At 46.9% G+C, this 22277-nt stretch overlaps 1 protein-coding gene across 2 annotated transcripts in view; it reads left to right on the top strand.

Moving 5' to 3' along the window:
* Positions 1–21878, top strand: part of Nudt3 (nudix hydrolase 3) — a 65164-nt gene extending 43286 nt beyond the window's left edge. For both annotated transcript variants that reach the window (XM_028888339.2, XM_028888340.2), the window contains exons 3-5: positions 15293–15337; positions 16717–16801; positions 20265–21878. In XM_028888339.2, the coding sequence (XP_028744172.1) occupies positions 15293–15337; positions 16717–16801; positions 20265–20431 (297 nt within the window). In that variant the 3' untranslated portion in view covers positions 20432–21878. The remainder of the gene's footprint in view (positions 1–15292; positions 15338–16716; positions 16802–20264) is intronic.
* Positions 21879–22277: the final 399 nt, after the last annotated feature.

Below are 22277 nucleotides of genomic sequence, written 5' to 3'. Positions count from 1 at the left end.
TACCTTAAAGAGGAAATAAAAACTTTCCTTAAAGAGGAAATGAAACACTCTCTTAAAGAGGAAATAAGAACTTCCCTTAAAGAGGAAATGAAAAAACTCCATTAAAGAGGAAATAAAAAACTCCCTTAAAGAAATGGAAGAAAAAATGAACAAAAAATGGGAAGAAATCAAATCAAGCCAAGAAAAAGCAATTAAACAGATGAAAGAAACATTCCAAGATCTGAAAAATGAATTTGAGACAATAAAGAAAACACATGCTGAGGGAATGCTGGAAATAGAAATCCTGACAAAACGAACAGGAACTATAGAAACAAGCATAACCAACCGATTGCAAGAGATGGAACAGAGAATCTCTGACACTGAAGACATGATAGAGAAAATAGATTCGTCAGTCAAAGAAAATACTAAAGACAAAAAAGTTGTAACACAAAACGTCCAGGAAATTTGGGACACCATGAAAAGACCAAACCTAAGAATAATAGGGATAGAAGAAGGAGAAGAATACCAACTCAAAGGCACAGAAAATATATTCAACAAAATCATAGAAGAAAACTTTCCTAACCTAAAGAAAGAAATACCTATGAAGATACAAGAAGCTTACAGAACACCGAATAGGCTGGATCCAAAAAAAAAGTCCCCTCGCCACATAATAATCAAAACACTAAACACACAGAACAAAGAAAAAATATTAAGAGCGGCAAAGGAAAAAGACCAAGTAACATATAAAGGTAAACCCATCAGAATAACACCAGACTACTCAATAGAGACTATGAAAGCGAGAAGATCATGGACAAATCTCATGCAGACACTAAGAGACCACGGATGCCAACCCAGACTATTATACCCAGCAAAACTCTTAATCACCATAGGTGGAATAAACAAAATATTCCAGGATAAAACCAGATTTAATCAATACCTGTCTACAAACCCAGCCCTACAGAAAGCACTAGAAGGGAAAATTCAACCCAAAGAAGCTAAACACATCCATGAAAAATCAAGCAATAGATAATCCCACACCAACATACACCACAGAAGAAACAAGCTGGCGTAGCTATCCTAATATCTAGAGAAAAAGGATGTTTCAAAAGAGAAGAAGTCTTGTGGCAATGCCTCAGTGGTCCAGGTAACTACCAGAACTCAGAAAAGTTGGTTGAACTTGGGATTGACTGGGAGGCCAAAGATTTAAAAAGCAGAAGATTCTCTCAAGACATAAGTTGTGTGATAATAGTGTGGTTTGTGTGTGTGTGAATGAGAATTTGTAAATGTTGAATTCTAGGCTTCGACAATCATTGTCAGTGCAGATTAAGCTGCAAGTATTTATGTTCTAAAACTTAAATTATAAAGCTAGTTACGTCTTTCTAACAACTAGTTTTAATGTTCATGAGCATATTTTACCTACATTACTTTTTCAGGATGTTGAGAAAGCACAGGCTGGAGGCTGGGGGCTAGATGGTTGTGAGGAAGAGGTCTTGGTGGACTCTTTCATAGAGCAAAGGGAAGCAATGCCTTCTGGGAAATGAGCTAAGTTTTAATCTAGTCTTTAAGATTAGAAGTCAAAAACAAAAATATTAAGGAAAGGAAAACTTAATTGATCTTTGAAGTATTGTTATGTGGAATTGAATGGGACTTTTGAGGCCTTTCTTCCAGAAAACAAGGACTTGGTTGTCAGGCCTATATTAGGCCTAAACCTTGGTGCCATGTAGTTGTACTTAAATCATTTCAATGGAAAGTGTCTTAGTGATTGGATCTTCTAGTGCAGTTTGGAGTTCTCCCATTTGAAAAATGTGATATTTACATGGGATTGTTTGAATCTTGTTTTCTAGTCCCTCCCCATCATCACCCTCATAATCTGAAGGTAGATTTTTCTCCTGATAAAGGAACAAAAAAGGTGAACATCTTGTTTGTAAATAGGTATCTAGTAACTAGTGGTAAACTTGAAATGGTAGAATTCTTTAAAGCCTAATTCTAGGTAGCCTTAAGAAAATGTATCTTAATTATTTTTGAACCTGTATTCACCTTGTTTTTTTCAAATATCTTAAGTTATATTTTCTTTTTCAGAGCTGCTTCTTATTTGGGGCTACTTTTTTTTTTTTTTAATTGGGGCGTAATTCATAAAAGGGTATATTGTTTTGATGAGACTTTTTACAACTATGGCTGGATGTCTTTCTTTAGTCTTCCAAGAAGGGCCATCTCACTTTTTTAGAGTTACTTTTTAAAGTCATGAGGTCAACAACTTGGACTACTATGCATGTAAGCGCTAATGCAAATTAAAGCCCAAGTTGACCTCCAGCAGCAGTTCATTCTATGTTGACAGTGAGAGAACACTTTGCCTGTTAGGATACTGTTACTCGTGGACTGAAATGCTGAAAAAACCTCTCCCCCTATTTTGTTTTTTGCAAAAATCAAGGTATATTCTAGGGTTTCCTGGTTGACCTCAACAGATAAACAGGGATGATAGTCTTAGATCAGAAATGATCTGAATGTAGATTTACAGTCTACGTGTACAGCTGGCTAAGTGAGATCGCTTTCACAGTTCTGCATGTATCCCATCGGCTCCCCATTAGTCACTGAACTCTTAAAACTGGTATTGTAACATTATCACAATGTTTTGCGCCAATTTTATAAACTTTACAGTACAATATGTGTTCCTTTTCTGAGGCAAACCAAAGGTATATTTCTCAAGGTTCTGCTGCTATCAGCAGCATTGATGGAGGATTTTTTATACATTTGTAATAGATAGGAATAAACCTGAAAAAAAGAAGAAAAAAAAAGTGGTGGAGGAAAAGGTGAACACTGCAAGAATACTCAAAAGGGCTGAGAGTTGCAAACGCCAAGAATGGCTTTGCATAGTAAATGGAATAGAACAGCTCTGAACTATAGCTTACTTTTCCTGGTTTGGTCTGACGGAATGATTGAATGCTTTTGTACAAAAATCAGAGCCTTAAAAACAAGGATTTGGTGAGATTGTAAAATGGTGTGCCACTTTGGCAAAAGTTTGGTGGTTGGTCAAAATGCAAAACATTGTTACTCTGTTACTCAACAATTCTACCCTTAGGAATATATCCTCAAACTACTGAAAATGTGCACCTATGAAACATGTACATGAAGGTTTACAGCAGTGTGTTGCTAATAGTAAAAAACGTTAAAACAACTCAAATAGCTATCAAATACTGGAGAGAAATAAAATGTGGCTTATTCATACAATAGAATATTATTAAGACATAAAAATGAATGAGAAACTGACAGATTAAATGACTTTGGTGAACCTTCATAATTTCATTTGTAGATCTTTCCATTTCTAATTTATAAATACATTTGGGGTTATAAATTATAAATGTACTGCCTCCTGTCAACATTGTATACTTCTATTTGATGATTTCTGTGTCAAACATTATATGGAAATGTTTCCAAGTATTTTCTGTATTAACTGTGCATGAATAGAACAAAATAAATTGCCTGTGATGGAAAAAAAAAAAAAAAAAAAAAAAAAAAGTGTCTAAGGGCTGGGTGGTGGTGGTGGTGGCGGCGGCGGCGGCGGCGGCGGTGGCGGCGGCAGTGGCAGCGGCGCACGCCTTTGGTCCCAACTCTGGGGAGGCAGAGCCAGGTGGATCTCTGTGAGTTCGAGGCCAGCCTGGTCTACAGAGTGAGATCCAGGACAGGCACCAAAACTACACAGAGAAACCCTGTCTCAACCCCCCCCCCCGAGAGAGAGAGAGAGAGAGAGAGAGAGAGAGAGAGAGAGAGAGAGAGAGAGAAACCAACAAAACAAAGAAACAATGTCAGGGTTGGGGAGACTGTCCATGATTAAGAGCCTGGGGTGTTTGGTCCCATGGCAGCAGTCAGGAAGCAGGAAAGTGAGTGGCGGTGCTCAGCTCCCTTTCTCCTTCTCACTCCATCCAGCACCCCAGCTCCTGGGATGCTGCCACTCAGAGTTAGAGTCTTCCCATCCCAGTACCCTAATCTAGGGAATCCCTCCCAGCAAGTCCAGATCTCTCTGAGTTCCAGGCCGGCCAGAGTAACAGCGAGACCCTGTCTTTTAAAAAACAAAACGAAAAACAGCAGAAGACACTCACACTGAAAAAGGTGGATTGAGGAAGACCCCTGCTGGGATCTGACCAGTACACTCGTGCACAGAACACGTGAGCACACGGAGGACAGGAGGCGAGGAAGTCGGGCTGCGCTGTGGGCCTCTGCACACACGCCGCAGTCCTCGACTCCTCCCCACCCTGTGCTGCTCACTGACGCCCGGCTCACCTTCTCTAGAGGAAGCGTGCACTGTCTAAATTATCACTCGGGTATTCTCAGTGCTGATCTGCACACACTAGAGTAGCCTTGATTCTAGGCTTGGAGAGTTGAAACCAGATTTCCCACCCACACAAAGTGTGTGGCAGGACTTCAGAAAGCAATTCTTGGTCTCAGACTGTCGTTTGTATTGCATGTAGTGGTCTCGGCCCTTCCCGCTGTGTGCTGGTCTCCACCCCCATAGACAGCACCGTCATCATAGAAAGCATAAGCACCCTCACATTTCCACACTTTGGAGGACACCGGTCTGGCAGGGTTTGCAGTGCCTCTTGTCCTCCCCGCAGATCCTCGCTGCTGAGTTAGTTACTCATGCTCATCGCTTAGCAACTGTCGGGCTCCTGCTCTTCTGTGGGCACGCAGGGAAAGCATCGTTTTGAGACCAGTAGGAGGGCTGCACTGTCTGCCCAGGAGTCGAAGGAGGGCACGGTATTGCTCAGTGAATCACAGACCTGTGGAGGACCTGAGAGGTAGCCATGGTCGTTCTTCATGGGCCTTCCCACTTTGAGGAGGAGAGGGTGTTGTAATGACTGGTATCAGGGCCTGGCGAGATGGAGAAGCCAGGTTCCATTCCCAGCACCATTGCTGCTAACCGCTGTGGGGGACTCCAGGCCCTGGGGATCTAACGCCTCCTGGTGGCCTCCTTGGGCACTACACACACACACACACACACACACACACACACACACACACACACACACAGCCTTCGGACACATTTGTTGTTGTTGTTGCTGCTGAGGCAGGGGCTCACTCTGTAGATAAGGCTGCTCTATACCTGCCTCTGTCTCCACCTGCTTCTGTACCCACCCCCCAATTGGGGTTAAAGGCCCCAAATTCCAGCATGCCCAGCTAAAATGTTTTTGTTTTTATTTTTTGAGACAAGGTCTCCTCTATTAACTCTAGAATTTACTGTGTAGACCAGTTTGGCTTTGAACCTGCAGAGATCCACCTGCCTCTGCCTTCCAGGTTCTGGGACTAAAGGCATGCGCCATCACACCTGGCCAAACCTTTGTTTTTATTTTTTATTTTTTTAATTATTATTATTATTTTGTTGTTGTTTTGGTTTTTCGAGACAGGGTTTCTCTGTGTAGTTTTGGTGCCTGTCCTGGATCTCACTCTGTAGCCCAGGCTGGCCTGGAACTCACAGAGATCCGCCTGCCTCTGCCTCCCGAGTGCTGGGATCAAAGGCGTGCACCACCGCCGCCCAGCCAAGCCTTTGTTTTGAATGTGGACATTTGGAAACAGAAAATTAAAAAGGAAATACATTTTCTTACTCCATCAGTAGCATTAGTGTGTTTCCTTCTGTGTTTCCCTGCCATAGCCTTCCTTCTCCGCTGTAGGCTCCTCAGGGCTGTTCTCCAGTAACAGAGTCAGAGAGAAGAGAGAAGGTGGCTAGAAACACATAAACGATGAGGTGGCAAGAGGCTCGGCGGGTGGGGTCCCTGTTGTCAAGACAGCGTGAGTGCCATCCCTAGAGCCAGCGGTAGGAAGAGGGAGCAGTAGTTCTCTGGCAAGTTGTCCTTTGATCCCAGCGTGGGAGCCGGGGTACACACCCACAAGTTAATAAATGTGATGAGCCGGGCGGTGGTGGCGCACGCCTTTGATCCCAGCACTTGGGAGGCAGAGGCAGGTGGATCTCTGTGAGTTCCAGGCCAGCCTGGGCTACAGAGTAAGATCCAGGAGAGGCACCAAAACTACACAGAAAAACCCTGTCTCGAAAAAACAAAAACAAAATGAATGAATGAATGAATGAATAAATGTAATGAAAAATGGGCAGAAGCAGGCATCTACAAGTTTGAGGCTAGCCTGGTTTACATAACAAGTTCCAGGTAGAAGAGTTGCTTGCCTGGGCTACATGGGACCCCGTCTCAAAGAGAACGGTTTCAGCAAGTAGGGCAGTCACTGCCAAGCTGATGTTCAGCTCCCAGACCCACATGTGGAAAGAAAGAATCAAAATTTGCCAGTTGTTTTCTAACTCTATATTCTCAGTGTTATATATTGGTGTGTGCACATGCACTCTTGAAGTAATAAATAAAAACGTAAAAAGCCAGGCCCAGCATGACAGTATACATCTTCCATCCCCATACTCAGAGGCAGGAGGATCTCTGTGAGTATGAGGCCAGCCTGGCCTACATAGTAAGTTGCAGGTCAGCCTTGGCTTAAAAAAAAAAAAAAATTAAAAGCCATCTTTTCTTTGTTTTCTTATCTGCTCCTCATTTCTCTTTGGTGATTGTGTGGAGGTGATGGTGGGTGGATGGGTGGATCCTCACTCTTTAGCCATAGCTTTCCTTCACATCACCTGCCCACTCAGAGCTGCCCTTTGCAAGGCCAGTGGGCTCTGTACATAGACACCTCCATTTCACTTCCTTCTTCCAGACCTATTCCTCCAACAGCCTTTATTCAGGGTGTGTATGTGTGGTTTGTTAAGAAATTCTTCTGGGATGAAGAGGCTGCTAAGCAGGTAAAAGAACTTGCCACCCAAGCCTGCCTCGAGTTCCTGCCCTGGCTTCTGGTGATGGACTGTAACCTGTCAACAAATAGACCCTGTCCTCCCCAAGTTGTGTTTGGTGGTGATGTTTCATCACAGCAACAGAAACTCTTCTTTGTCTCCAGACAAATAAACAACAACAATACAAACCAAACTCAGGTCCTCTGTAAGAGCAGCAAGTTCTCTTAACCACAGAGCCTCCTCTCCAGCCCTCCTGACCTACACTTCCATTTTTTTCTTTTTGTTAGAGCCATTCTGTTTTCCTCTTACTCTACAGTAGTGTTGTAATTATTCTGTTTCTCTAAGCTGTGCACCAAAGATACACAATAGGGTTTTCTTTCTGCTGATAGTTAAGTCTTCCCTACCTCCCAATCACATGTAGGATGAATTTTATAAGTTTGATCATTTGGTGTTAGTTGCCTTAAAGGCTGGCAGGTCCTTAGTCAAAGACAAGACTAATTTAATGGGATTAGCCTAACTTAAAGGTATTGTACTGTTAGCAGTGTAAATAACTGCACAAATTATCTTTCTGCCATTTTACAACTGAAATAGCCAGGTGTGGGGGCACCTGTCTTTATCCTTTTACTCAGGAGGCAAAGGCAGGAGGATCTCTGAGTTTAAGGCCAGCCTGGTCTATACAGCAAGGTCCAGAGCAGCCAGACCTACATAGAGAGACCTTGTACAAAAAAATAAAACCAACCGACCAAAAACAGAAATAAAACAATATATGAGCTGGGAAGGTTGCCCACGCCTGTATTCCCAGCATTTGGGACAGTGAGGCAGGAGGATCAGAGTTCAAAGTAATCCTGGGCTGTCTCAGAACTCTGAATCAAAAACTAAATAAAAAATAAGGAAAGAGGCCAGGCAGTGCATGCCTTTAATCCCAGAACTCAGGAGGCAGAGGCAGGCGGGTCTCTGTGAGCTCAAGGCCAGCCTGGTCTACAGAGCGAGATCCAGGACAGACACCAAAACTACACAGGGAAACCCTGTTTCGAAAAACAAAAAATAAGGGGGGAAAAAAAACCATCTTTTTACTCAGTTTATCACACTTAATTGAATACCACCCATTGGTGAGCAGTTAATTCAGTAGCTAAGTACAGAGATTAGAATCTGCTGTTAGAGAGCCTTGTACTGTGTTTGGACTAGCTTGTGTTGGAACCCTGTTGAATAGAGGTTGAATTACTGGGATAACAGCCAGGCTCCTGTGAAGTGAAATGAGTCCAGCAGAGTCTTCCAGAACAGTTGTGTTTGCTTTCCTGTCCAGCTCCACATTCCAGGAAGGATCTTGAGTCACTAGGAAGGGAGTGCATGGCTTCACAGCGACTTCAGCAAATACTGACTGCAGCCCCTGCCTCCAGATCCTCCACGACCAGGACACTGGACTCGGTCGGATAAGGCTTTCCAGCTGCCTGAAAAGCAGTGTCAGCAGCTTCCTCTCCGCTCCCTGAAGTGAAAGAGGCCAGCTGCCTAGCAGAGCTGATGCACAGAAAGTCAGTCTAGCGTCTGGGTGTATCTCAGGTCATAGAGATCTCCTATGGTGTGTGTGTGTGAGGGGGGGTGTTCCTAGGCTATCTACCTTGTGTTTTCAAAAGGATCTCACTGAGACCTGCAAACGGTGAGCTGGAACAGTCGGGAAAGAGCACTGAGTTCTCACAGCACAGCACAGATGCTGAGCAGACATGGCAGTGCACTCCCGACATTCCAGCACTTGGGAGGTGAAGGCAAGGGGGTCAGATACTCAAGGTCGTCCTTTACTTCATAGCAAGTTCAAGGGCAGCTTGGCAAAGCTTAGTAGCACAGGGCTTTCTACAACGGATGAAGCCCCGAGTTCAAGCCCCAGCACCACACACACACACACACACACACACACACACACACACAACTAAGTGTGTGTTTGTTGAATGTACAAAAAGGTGTGTAATTTCAATTAAAAACAACAGGGTGTGGTGGTGTGCATTTGTGATCCTAGCACCAGGGAGGTAGAGGTTGGAGGATCATGAACGCAAGGACAGCCTGAGCTATGTGACAAGCAAGCCCCTGACTCACAAAATCAAGGGCTGGGTTTTAGCCAGCCCAGTGGTTAAAGGCTAAAGGGCACAAGCTCTTGGGTCCAGGGTCCATCTACAGTGCCACAAAGTAAAGAAAAGAAGAAGTGACAAAGTGATGCCTTGACTGCCTAGGGAGTGGGGGACCGACTGACAGTGAGCGCCAAGTGTGGAGGATCAGCAGTGACGGCCGCTTACAGGAGGGCGTGTGTGTGTGTGTGTGTGTGTGTGTGTGTGTGTGTGTGTGTGTGTTCAGTTACTGTCGCACAAACCATCCCCAGTCAGTGGCTTGACCTGGTAGAGTTATATATATTTGGTTATGCTGTGGCTCACTTGTGGTATTAGCTTTTGATCCAGCTTCCCTCGCCAGGTTAGTGATAACAAGACAGACCTGAGAAACGATGGTTCTCCATCCTTGGGAGTCTAGCAAAGGCATAGTCACATGACCGTGGCAGGGTTCCAGGAGAAACGTCGGAAAGCCCGTTGAGGCCTCAGTTTGGAACCGCTGTGCTTCTTGGCCGGAGTAAATCCCATGGGAGGCTAGATCGGAAGCAGCTTCTCTCTGGATAGGAAGAGCTGCACATTGCCTGTCAGTCAGAGGGTGTGGGCCCGGGGAGAGCTGGGATTGGGAGCTCATCTGCAGTTGCTCTGCTGTAGTGAGCAAGTTGATGGCAAGTGCTCCCTCCCAGGATGGGGAAGCGCGACTTTCAGTCCTGCAGAAACCCCATGGCCACTGAATAGAACGGGCTTTGACGGCAGTTTTTTGTTTGTAAGTGCATCACATTCTTGAATTATATACAGAGGCCAGAAATGGGTGTTGGATTCCCTTGAAACTGGAGTTATTGATGGCTGTGAACTACTATGTGGGTGCTGGGAATTGAGCCTGGATTCTTTGCAAGAGCAGCCAATCCTCATAACCACTGAGCCATCTCTTCAACCCTTTACAGTATCTTATAATGGAACTAAACAGATAATGGTCATTTCCTAAAGCAGGTCAAGAGTATTAAATTAATTAGAGATGTGTGCATCAGCATAACCAAATCTCTCTAATATATATAATATATATATACACACAAAATATGTGTGTGTGTATAATATGTGTGCATACTCTTATATATATATATATACTCTCTCTCTCTCTCTCTCTCTATATATATATATATATATATATATATATATATATGCAGAAAATGCCATATACTGTTACTAGCCGGTGTAGGTTTGAGCAATAGAACACAGTAAGCAAACAGTGAGCTCCCTGCCAGGCAGGGCTCTTTCCCACTGAAGAGCAGTGGCACCAGAGGCTTGGCTTTAATAGTAGTAATAATATTATTATTATTCCTGGGGCCGGCAAGATGGCTCAGTGCACAAAGGCACCTGCTTGCCACCAAGTCTGACATCCTGTGTTCAACACCTTGGATGCACATGTTGGAAAAGAGAACCTACTCCCAAAAGTTGTCCCATGTCCACACATGCTGTGGCTTGGCACATACACAAATTAAGAAATACGTTTTTTAAACCTTCAAATTTCATTTTATTATTTGATAATGTCCAGCTAGTGACAATAGGAATATTTTACTAATTTCTCTCCTTTTTTAAACAGTCTTCACATGGATGTGATTTTTTTTTTATTATGTAGACAGTGTTCTGCTTGTGTATATGCCTTCACACCAGAAGAGGGCGCCAGATCTCATTACAGGTGGTTGTGAGCCACCATGTGGTTGCTGGGAATTGAGCTCAGGACCTCTGGAAGAACAATCATTGCTCTTAACCTCTGAGCCATCTCTCTAGTCCCCCTGATTTCTCTTTCTTAAAGATATTTATTTTTTATTTATGCGGGTGTTACTACATGAATGTGTGTATGTGTCATAATGAGTTTAAGTATCTGCAGGTGCCAGGAGGCATACACTGCCTTAAAACTGAAAACTGCCTTAAAACTTACAGGCAGTAGTGAGCTCCCTGATGTGGGTGCTGGAAACAAACCCAGATCCTCTGCACGAACTGAGTGGGCCGCTAATGCCTGAACAGCTCTCCAGCCCCATTCCCCTTTTGATGCTTAAAGCCCTGTGGGTTGCTTCCCTGGCCCTCTGCTGGCCTTTTCTTTCTGGGTACCCTCAGTGTGGTCCTTTTCCTGTGTAGCTGCCAGTGATGCACATGCCAGACAGTCAGGTGTGCTGATGTGCAGCACTATTATCTCTGGGTGTCCTGCAGGCACATGAAAAGAATTGTCCCCAGAAGCTCCTTTGGGGACTAAGCTTTCTGCCTTCCACAGGGAGCTTCATTGTTCCCACTTTTGTCTTTAGAGTACTTCATCATCCACATCTTTTCTGGTTTTTTGAGAGAGAGTTTCTCTGTGTTACATACAGCTCTGGCTGTCCTGGAACTCACTCTGTAGACCAGGCTGATCTCTGACTCAGAGATCTGCCTACTTTTGCCTCCCGAGTGCTGGGATGAAAGGTGTGTGCCATCACCGCCTAGCTGGAAAACTGCTTTTTGAATCAAGAAAGAGGTAGCAGAAGCTGTCAGCCACAGATGAACATTCCTGACTAGAGCTCATTCCCACCCTGAGTTGTCCAAGGTTGGCTGCTTGGGTATTGGCAGCATTGGTTCTGGCTTAGGTTAGCATCTCACTGGGTTTTTTTGTCCTTTGCTTTAGGGTCACAAGATATCTGCAGTAGCTCCAGGTTTTAGGTCCCTGCCTGATGTGAAAGACATGTAACGTTTCTTTTTGTCCAGTCTCCCTATGGCCTATGGTGGTGAGAAATCTTTCCCACAAGTCCCCAAGTGATCCTCCTAGGAGCTGGTGTTCTGAAATGGGTCTCATGGAGCGCCCCTGAACCCATGCTCCCTGAGTACCTTGCTCAGGCATGCCTTCCCAATTGAACATTTAGAAACTGAGCAGAATCTGGGTGCCCTGATAGTGAGGGTAAGGTGGCATCTGTGTCTACCAGACACCTACCATGAGGGAAACCTACTTCAGAAAGAGCTGGCCCACCTGAGTGGTCAAGCAGGGTTCTGTGTGGTCATAGGTCTGTGGGGCCCTACCTGTTTGTGCTTTGCCTGAGCTGTGTACCCACATGGGAGAGCCTTTTCAAAACCTCCATATGAGTACCAAACACTCTCAAGGAAAAAGACGCAGTTTGTTTATATATATATATGTAATTATATTTTATCTTATATATTTATATCATATTAATGATATATTATGGGCTGGAGAGATGGCTCAGCAGTCAAGAGCACCGACTTCTCTTCCAGAGGACCTGAGTTCAATTCCCAAGCACCACATGGTCCCTCACAGCTGTCTGTACCTCCAAGATCTGACACCCTTAAGTTGGGTGTAATGGTACACACCTTTCATCCTAACACTGAGAGGCAGGGGCAAGAGGATCTCTGTGAGTTCAAGGCTATCCTGGTCTATATAGCAAGTTTCAGGACAACAAGGACATAGAGAACCTGCCTCAAACAAACAAACAATAATCATAATCATAATAAATAAAATTAAAAGACAGTTGTTTATTTTGTTAGATAGATAGAAAATACTAGAATGGGCACAGTGTATTTGGGGTGGGTTTTTGTGTCTGGCTGCTTTCACACTGTTGGGAGTTAAACTGCAGACCTGCCGCCTGCTGGACCAGCACTCTAACCCTGACCTGGTCCCAGCTCTGTACTGTGTGCTGGTGAAGTTCTGTGCTGAAGACAGGGAAGCTCTGTCTCTGCTTCGTGGGTGATGAAGGACGAGTTCTCACCAGTGTTAAAGGAAAGGCTCCTTCCAGATTAGGGTTTGACATGGAGATGACTGAGCAAGTCCACATCAGTGCCTGACTGCACTGAACTTACACGTGTCCGAGTCAAATGTCGGAGCCAGGCGGCTGTCAGATGCTGCGCTGACGCCTGTCTAGATCTGCATCCGCAGTCATGTGAGTGGTAAAAATACCCGAGTTCACACTGCTGCCAGCATTTGAGACTGCACAGTTGAGAGCTGGCTTCTGAAAACATCAGATAGTTTAAAGGAGTGGACCCAGAGGATCTCTCCGTGAAGAGCCTTCCTCCACTAGCGTTAGGCTGGACTGAAGTCGTCTGTTCTGTATCATTGTATGTGGTGCTGGAGATCACACCCAGCCTCCATGCTAGGCAGACACCCCACCTGAGCTGCTCTTCAGCCCTGAAATTCTCTTTTTTTATTTTCCTCACTGTTATTTTGGACAGGATGACCCAGGTTGTCCTCAAACTCATGATAATCCTTTTTTCTCCCTTTTTGGTTTTTTTCAAGACAGGGTTTCTCTGTGTAGCTTTGCGCCTTTCCTGGAACTCGCTCTGTAGACCAGGCTGGCCTTGAACTCACAGAGATCCGCCTGCCTCTGCCTCCCGAGTGCTGGGATTAAAGGCGTGCACCGCCGCCGCCGCCGCCGCCGCCGCCGCCACCACCACCACCACCACCACCACCACCACCGCCCGGCTCTGCCTCAGTCTCTTGAATGCTGGAATTCCAGGCAGGAGTCACTATGCTTGGCTTCTGAAAATTCTTCAAGGGCATTTTCTCTAAGAAACTACTAAGTCCCCCACCCCCACCCCCCCTTTTTTTTTTTTTTTTTTTTTTTAAGATTTATTATGTACATAGTATTCTGCCTGCCTGCATATATGCCTTCAGGCCAGCAGAGGGCACCAGATCTCACTACAGATGGTTGTGAGCCACCATGTGGTTGCTGGGAATTGAACTCAGGACCTCTGGAAGAGCAGTCAGTGCTCTTAACCACTGAGCCATCTCTCCAGCCCCTAAGTCCCAGTTTTTAAAGCTGGTATATAAAGGAATGTTTTTATATTTATTATTTGTTTGGGTTTATTGCTTGCTTGTTTGAGATAAAATTTCACCATGTAGCCCTGGGTGGGCTGAAACACACTGTGTAGACCAGGCTGGCCTCAAGCTCACAGAGATGTGCTGGGATTGATGGCATGACCCACCGTGCCTGGCATGTCTCTGCTTTAGTTGTAGAATGATGGTGAGCTCACTTTAGATAGACTTCTGTAAAGTGGATGGATACCCTCCCTATTAATTTAAAAGTTACAGGCAGCAACATTATTTGAAATACACTAGACTTTGCAAGAATACATCTCCATCATTCTGGAAAATGCCTTTAATCTGTCTCCAGCCTCTCTGATGGCGCGAGTCGTTTGTGTTGTTGCTCAGTGCACAAACAGCCGTGGTTACTGTGGAGGGAGGCTCGGGCGACCAGTGCTCCTGTAGTGTGCATGAGACCCGGGGTTCCGTCCCCTCACCACACAAACTAGAGATCATGCCTGTAACCCCAGCGGTTTGGAGGGGAAGGCAGGAGGGTTAGAGTTCAAGGTTATCTCAACTCTAGAGGGAGTTAAAGACCAGCCTGGGCTCTGTGAGTCCTTGACTGAAAGGGGGGGAAAGAAGTTGTTATTATTGCCTTGTCAAAGTCGCACGTTGAGGGCTGGGGAGGTGGCGCTGGCGTTAGAGCACCGCTGGGCTTGCAGAGAACACCAGGTCTCAGGTTCCCAGTGCCCATGTGGCCGCTCACAACAGTCTGTATTGTAGCTCTAGCTCCGGGGATCTGATGCTGCTTCTGGCCTCTGCAGGCACTAGGCGTGCAGGCAGATATTCATGTACATAAAAATAAATAAATAAGCCATTAAAAGTAATCTTAATCACAGGCTAATTTGTAGTTTTAATGTTGGAGATCATTTCCGTTATCAAATGTTTGGCTTCGTGAGGAAAGGTTCACGTTAGCTCACGGCAGCTGTTGGAGAGGGCACAGGAGGCGCAGCAGCAGCAGACAGGCCTTGGACAGGAAGAAGGAAGGTGCATTAGGAGAGTGGAGACAGCCACACTGTTGATTTGTGTCATGACAGGTCACTAGGACAACCCTATGTTGATGGTTTCATTGGCTTACGTTTGTGGATCCTGTAGGCGTCGGAGCTCTGCTGCAGTCTTGTACACAGCAGACAGCCACTGGCATGCCAGCTAAGGCTCTTGCTGTCGTGGATCACGCTTGTGCCCCAGCCTGGGCATCGCTCCCCTCTGGCCTCGCCTTGTTTCGTGGCTATTTGTTACATGAACGGATAAGTGAATTAACACCTCGGAATGTTTGGGATAGCTATTTGGCAAGCTCTTCCGCAGGGAGAAAGACAAGAGACGTGAAAGGACTCTCTTCCTCTAGTGTGTCTTGCTGTGACCACTATGTGACATACAGGAAATCTAGGAATAAATGAGCTCACAGACCTGAGTCTTCCCAAGCTGCTGCAAATCCATGATTTTTGTTTGGTGGGGGGGGTGGGGCGACGGGCGACTGTGGAGGCCCGGAGAGGGTTTTGGACCCTCTGGTGCTGGAGTTGGCGGCTGTTGTGAGTCATTGCCATGGGTGCTGGGCCCCAGACGCGGGTCCTCTGGAAGAGCAACGGGGGTCACTGTGTGCTCACTCTTCCTTCTCTCCTTCAGGCTGGAGTGAAAGGGACGCTGGGAAGACTGGTTGGAGTTTTTGAGGTAAGTCTGTTAATACCTTGGCTCTAGAGTCGTTAATTAGCCACGTTGTCCTGACTTTGCCTTCTTTGTCTCACTGAGTGTCAGGGCACGCAGCACAGCAGACAGTTTTCTCTGCTCTTTCCTTTTACTGTTTGTATTTATGTGCATACATATGTGTACGTGTCTGTGGAGGCCTGAGACAACTTCACACGTCACTCCTTAGGAGCCATCTAGCTTTTTTCATTCATTCATTCATTCATTCATTCATTCATGGAAAGGGCCTCTCACCGGACTGGAGCTCATCAGATAGGTTGGATTGAGTCCCAGGGATCCCTTGTTCCCACCTCCCCAGGCTGAGATCACAGGCTCAATTGACCTCTATGCCCAGCTGCTTCTCTGGGTTCTGGAGTGAGCTCAGGCCCCAAGCGTGTGCAGAGAACTGCCTATCCCTTCCTGCTGCTCCTTCTCTTCCAGGGTGAGAGGAAAAGAGGAGAAGAGAAGACTGGGGACAGACTGGGTGGAAAGGAGGTGTCAGGACATGAGAAATGGGAACAGAGGAGCAGGGTCGGTACAGTCGGGAGAGAGGATGCGGAACTCACTCAGCTCGTTTGCACAATGGCTCTGCACAGCCACAGTCTGCACACTCCCTTTTTTCCAGATCCCAGCATTCCTGTGAAGTTGTGGTTAGGAGGAGGAGGAGGAGTGTAAAGATTGGACTTGAAGAGTCTGGACACAGGCTAGACAGATGGCTCAGCACATTAAGAGTGCTTGCCAGCCAGGCATGGTGGTGCACACCTTTAATCCGAGCACTCATGAGCCAGAGGCAGGTGGATCTCTATGAGTTCAAGGCCAGCCTGATGTATAGAGTGAATTCCAGGACAGCCAGAACTATGTAGAGAGACCCTATGTCAAAAAAGAAGACGAAGGAGGAGAAAAAGAAGTCCTTGCTGCTTGGGCATGGTGGCATACCCTTTAATCCCCACACCCCCAGGGAGACAGAGGCAAGAGGATCTCTGTGAGTTCAAGGCCAGTCTGGTCTACATAGCAATTTCCAGGCCACCCAGGGCTACACACACATACATACACTAAGAAAACCTTAAAAGCTGGGCAGTGGTGGCGCACACTTTTAATCCTAGCACTCAGGAGGCAGAGCCAGGTGGATTTCAAGGCTCTGGTCTACAGAGCGAGATCCAGAACAAGCTCCAAAACTACACAGAGAAACCCTGTCTGGGGGGGGGGGGGTCTCTTCAAAGGGTGCGCTCTCTATTCTGGTAGAACCCTCTTCAGACAAAACAGCAAAACCAGAGGGCATCATACTTCTGGGCAGCGTATAGCAATGTTTGTTCAAGATCTCCCCCCACTGCGGCGAGCCTCCCCACTGTCCTTTCTGTGCCCTTCAGAACCGGGAGAGGAAGCACAGGACGTACGTGTACGTGCTCATTGTCACGGAAGTGCTGGAGGACTGGGAAGACTCAGTGAACATTGGTAAGTCACCGCAGGACTCGGGCAGCCCCCACACCAGCCTGTCATGTCCAGGCAGGCACTGTCCTGCTGGCTAGGAGAAATGCTAATGCAGCGTACTAAATGAACAGGCGGCTACAGCTTGAAGCTGAGGAAGTTAGGATTTAAGGTGTCTAAAGAGAAGCTGAGGCTTTAATCCCAGCACTCAGGAGGCAGAGGCAGGTGGATCTCTGTGAGTTAAAGGCCAGCCTGGTCTACAGAGTGAGTTCCAGGATAGCCAGGACTGCACAGAGAAACCCTGTCTTGAAAAACCAAAAAAAAAAAAGCAGCTGAGTTTGAGAATAGAGCTAACAAGTGGAAACATGTCCCATAAAATTTAGAAATGTTTCTAAAATAAGATTGGATCCTCCTCAAAAGGGCTATACTGCTCTATCTTTTGAACAGATACTGACCTGGGGCCTCTGCCATGCTGGGTACTGTTGGCCATCAGGACCAAAGATGAGAGTGAGATGTGGTCTTGTCTTAAGCTCTCATTCGTATACTGGGTTGGGGCATGCAGAAGTGGGGTCCCTGTGAGCATGTGCAGGGATGAAAAGAAGCCCAAGATAGGCATGTTGTGTGCCTGTTCTTGCCACTCAGCCTGGCAGGGGCCACACCCAGGTTTAAGGTACCATTGCTTGTTAGTACCCAGACAAGCCTTTTCCTCAATTCTTAGCATTGCTCGGTATTAACTCCAGTGAAGGCATCTAATGCACAAGGAACAAGCCAGTGAGGCTTATTTATTATACATACAGTGTTCTGCCTGCATGTACACCTGCATACCAAAAGAGGGCACCAGATCCCATTCTCGATGGCTGTGAGCCACCATGTGGGTGCTGGGAATTGAACTCAAGACCTCTGGAAGAGCAGCCAGCACTTTTAATCACTTAGCCATCACTCTAGGCCCCGGGGTGCACATACTTCTGACTTTCCTGTCTAGCCACTTGGATGCTGAAGGCACAACTGTATACCATCCCACCCAGCTCCCTGTGACTCTGCTAGTGAAAAGTTGGTCTTCAGTGTAGATCACAAGTGAGCAAAGCTGCATTCATCTTTTGAAATGTTAAATATCTTCATGGTGCTATCACGGGAAAGTGGCTGATGCTGCAGAGGTCGGGGTAGAGAGAGTGTGTGCGTGCACTAATTGGAGCCTCCTCAGAATGGGGAGTAGACAGTAGATGTTGTGCCTCACACCTGGGCTGCCCTGTCTACAAAGTAAGACTAGAGCTGTGGCCGTGTGCTAGACTGCTAGCCTAGTGTGTAGAGGTCCTGGGTTCTCTTCCCTATGCCTGAGCGGGGCTGGCAGTGGAAGCCGTTCTGGGAAGCACTCCAGCAGCAGAGCTTTGGAAGGCCGGTGTTGCTTGGGGTAGTCCTCAGGCCCTGGATCCTCTCCCGGAGGTGAGAACAACAGATGAGTGTCTTTTCTCCACCCGGTGCTGGAGCATTTGCTCATCACACGTAAGGCCCGGGTTCCATCCACACATACACACAACCTGTCTCTCTCTATATATATAGACGTGTGTGTAGAGGTAGATATAAATGAAAAATCATGCCGCCAGTTGGTGCTGGCACACCCCTTCAATCCCAACACTTGAGGAGGCAGAGGCAGGTGGGTCTCTGTAAGTTTGAGGCCAGCCTGGTCTATAGAGTGAGTTCCAGGACGGCCAGGGCTACACAGTGTAACCCAGTCTCCAAACACAAAAGCAAAAAAATAAAAGAACAATAAAATAAATAAAATAACTACAATAAAAAAAGTTTAACCCTTGGGGGCCAGAGAGATAGCTCAGTCAGTGGTTAAGAGCACTGGCTGCTCTTCCAGAGGACCCGGTTCAGACTCCTAGCACCCACGTGGTACCTTACAACCCTCCTGGCTCCAGTTTCAGGGTTTCTGATTCCCTCTTCTGGACTTTGTGGACACCAGGTACGCATGTGGTATACATCCATATTCAGACAGAACACTCACACACATAAATAAGTAAATCTGAAAAGAAAAAAGCAGACTCCTCCTGTCAGGTCCTGGGTGCTGATAGTATTGAGGAGCTTTCTGTAACTGATCTTGAAAGCAGTCTAGGAGGTGAGTCCTATTTATTATCTACCTTAGAGACAAGGAAACTAGGGCACGAAGGGGTCCATGGCTTGACCAGGGCTCCCCAGCTGGAGCCAGTGATGTGCTGGGGTCTGCACACTGACTTCATGACCTTGCTCCTGTATTCTTCTGCACTGTTGGAAGTAGAAGCCCAGACCTCATGCTTTAGACTAGTGTCCAGTCACCGGGGTCACTCCACCTCTGCTTCTCCGTTTTGAAGCAATCCTATTTTACTGCCCTTTATAAGAGAAAAGCAAGCCAGTCGTGGTGGACACGCCTTTAGTCCCAGCACTCGGGAGGCAGAGGCAGGAGGATCTCTGTGAGTTCAGGGCCATCCTGGTCTATATAGCAAGTTCCAGACAGACACTGGGGCTATATCGAAAGACCATGCCTAAAAAACAAACAAACAAAACCCATAAATTTTAATAAAAGTAGGCACAAAATAGTAATTTGTTAAGTTGGGTGGTTTTTATTTTTCTTTTTTCTAAATTAGCATGTATGTTGTATGTACATGTGGGTGCACTCTTGTGTTTTTTTCCCCTCAGACAGGGTTTCTCTGTAGCCCAGGCTGGCCTTGAACTCACAGAGATCCGCCTGCCTCTGCCTCCCGAGTGCTGGGATTACAGGCGTGCGCCACCACCGCCTGCTGTGTGGTTGCGCTCTCGCCATGGCGTGCACAAGGGGTGAGAGAAGAGCTCTGTGGGATCAGCTCTCATTTTCATTTCGTGTGGTTCCAGAGCTTGAACTCGGGTCTCCAGGCCCACACAGCAAGCGCCATCGCCTCTGGGTCGTCTCAGCAGCCCCTTATTTTCTGTGGCCGATCCGTCACTTACAGAGTTTTTTGAATAAAAGAGGGAGTATGGTAGCAGATCATAGGTCAGCCATCATGAGGATCCTGGCAGCTGATGCTGATGTTAATGTTTGCCGAAGATGAGGAGGTTGGGCCCCTCCTTGGAGGTGCAGGCTGACTGCGCTCAGAGCCCCGGAAAGCCCTGGAAAGGGTGGCGTGCAGAGCAGAGCAAGCAAGCAGTTCTCAGTTGGGGCCAGCCCGTCTGCCCCCCAGTTGGCTCTGTAGAACACTGGAATTGGATAGGGCGCTGGCCTTACTATTGTAAGGAAATAAAAGGAGTGAGAGGCATTGCTGTGGGGTTGAGATAGACTCTCGGGTAGCCTAGGCTGGCCTTGGGTTCCCCGTGTAGCCAAGGATGACCTTCCATTCCTGATCCTCCTGCTTTCCCCTCCAGGGTGCGGGAATCACAGGCCTACAGCAGCCCTGAAGCCTGGCCTGCGTGTTCTCCCGACCCTCTCAGAAGTGTCCTCACTGCCCCAGCCTGTCTTCATCTCTCCCCTCTGCCTCCACAGGAAGGAAGAGAGAGTGGTTTACAATAGAAGATGCCATCAAAGTGCTGCAGTGTCACAAGCCTGTGCAGGCGTCCTACTTTGAGACGCTGAGGCAAGGCTACTCTGCCAACAACGGCACCCCTGTCGTGGCCGCCACCTACTCCAGCTCTGTGTCAGGCATCAGATGACTGCAGACTTCCTGTAGGAGCCGAGAGTGGAAACCAGACTCAGTGTGGCTCTCCTCACCGCCCCTCACCTCCTCACAGCTCCTCTTTGACCCGGGCATGGTGGGCAGCAGAGGGTACCCTGAGGTGCTGCTGTGGGGTGCGGGGTGATGTGGGTGGGGTGTGGCGTGGTGGGAACTTTTCTCTTTCTCTTCTTCCTGAGGTGGGGACTGGGATGTAAGTCACAAGTACTTTCCTGCATGCTCCACCCTCCCTTGCTCGCCCTGCCCTCACAGAGGGAACCCGTTCTGCCCCCTGGGTTCTCGAGCGTTCCCATTCGCCTGATCCCAGCCTGGCCAGATATTTTCTCTGATTTTTTTTTTTTTCCATTAAAAGACACCCATGGTGAGATGAAACTTAGTAGGAATCTGTCCTGTGATGTGCTGTTGAGCCCGGTGGGTCGGCTGTGGTCCTTCAGGATGCATTTGTCTATGTTTATACCCCGACCTGATATGTAAATGAGTGATTTAGAAAGAGGATCTTGACTGTTCAGTTTGTCAGTTTTGCTTTTTGTTTTTCATTTTTATTTTATTTTATTTTTTATTCCAGGTATTTCTAGTTTAAAGCCCCTCACACTTCACATGTTTGTTCCAGTGCTAAGTGACCAGGCAGGTTTTCCTGTCCTGTATCCCCAGCCACGTGAGCTTAGCCATCTTCCTCATGCACCTGGGACCCTGGTCTTCTCTAGGCTGTTTCCATGCCAAGGAACCTGTTTTCTGTTCCCAAGCCTGGAGCAAATGGCCCCAGCCCAGAGCCAAAGAAACAGTGATATAAATAGAATTCTGCCCGATATGTTCACAGTAGGCTTTAAACTGGATACCTTCACTGTCTCAGAAACTGGACCATCAAGCACCGTGTCTATCATCCTGCTGGCTGGGAATTTTTTCCGTAACGCTATTCATTGCTGACATGGCCTCTCTTACCCTTGTCTGCCTTACACCACACTGACCTGGATATGGCCCCATGCTCTGAAGCTGTCCTGCACAGTCCTATCCCCACGCTGAGAGGCCCCCCTGAGGTCCTGAGAAGTACATGGGGAAAGTGTGTGCCTGTGTCTCTGAGGTCTGAGCATGTGCCAAGGGTTGCACCAAGAGCATGCTCAGAACATTAGCTTGCTGTGTGCCCTGTGGGAAAGGTCATCTGTAGGAGGGGCTCACTTACAACCCTCTGGCTTGCTGCAGACTCTGGTTGGTGTTCTGTGCTGAACTCATCCGCCAGCTGTGGTGTTTAGTTGGGATTTAAAGGGGCTTGGACAGGGCCTTGATCAAGGAGGGTGGGAGGGAGCTGATTCCTGGCTTAGTGTGGGGCTTGGTACTCTGTGGCATTGCCTGTGTTGAAACGTAGCCAAGATGTGAAATTAAAATAGTACTTCTCTTTATTTAAAAACTAATAAATACTCGAACTTTGAAAAGTTTTTGCTCTTCACTCCACTTAAGGAATATATATCATAACCTGAGGCATCAATATTCAACACTTTTTGGGTATCAGCTGGTGAACTTTAAATTTTACATGTATCTAATTTGCATTTTGTCCCCCAGTGTTGACACACAGATCCCAACTCAGTGTAGGTGATGGGGTCGTGGACTCTCTCAGACCTCTGGGACAGGAATGGCCTCCCAGGCTAGGGCCGCAGTGGGTAGAAGAAGCACCGTGGGATTTGAGTCCAGAGACCCACTTGCTCTCTTTGTGGGTCAAGCTTGTAGACAGACACTGCTGCGTGTTGCCTGGCTTAGAGCATTCTAGAGTCCTTCTGCACACACAGAGGAAACTTAATCCCAAGCCATGTTGTTGTGGAGCAGCTCTGCCGGGC

The sequence above is a fragment of the Peromyscus leucopus genome, chromosome 16_21 (assembly GCF_004664715.2).
Source record: "Peromyscus leucopus breed LL Stock chromosome 16_21, UCI_PerLeu_2.1, whole genome shotgun sequence".
Lineage (NCBI taxonomy): Eukaryota > Metazoa > Chordata > Mammalia > Rodentia > Cricetidae > Peromyscus > Peromyscus leucopus.
Note: the sequence above shows the minus strand (reverse complement) of the source record. Positions and strands in the feature narration are given on the sequence as shown.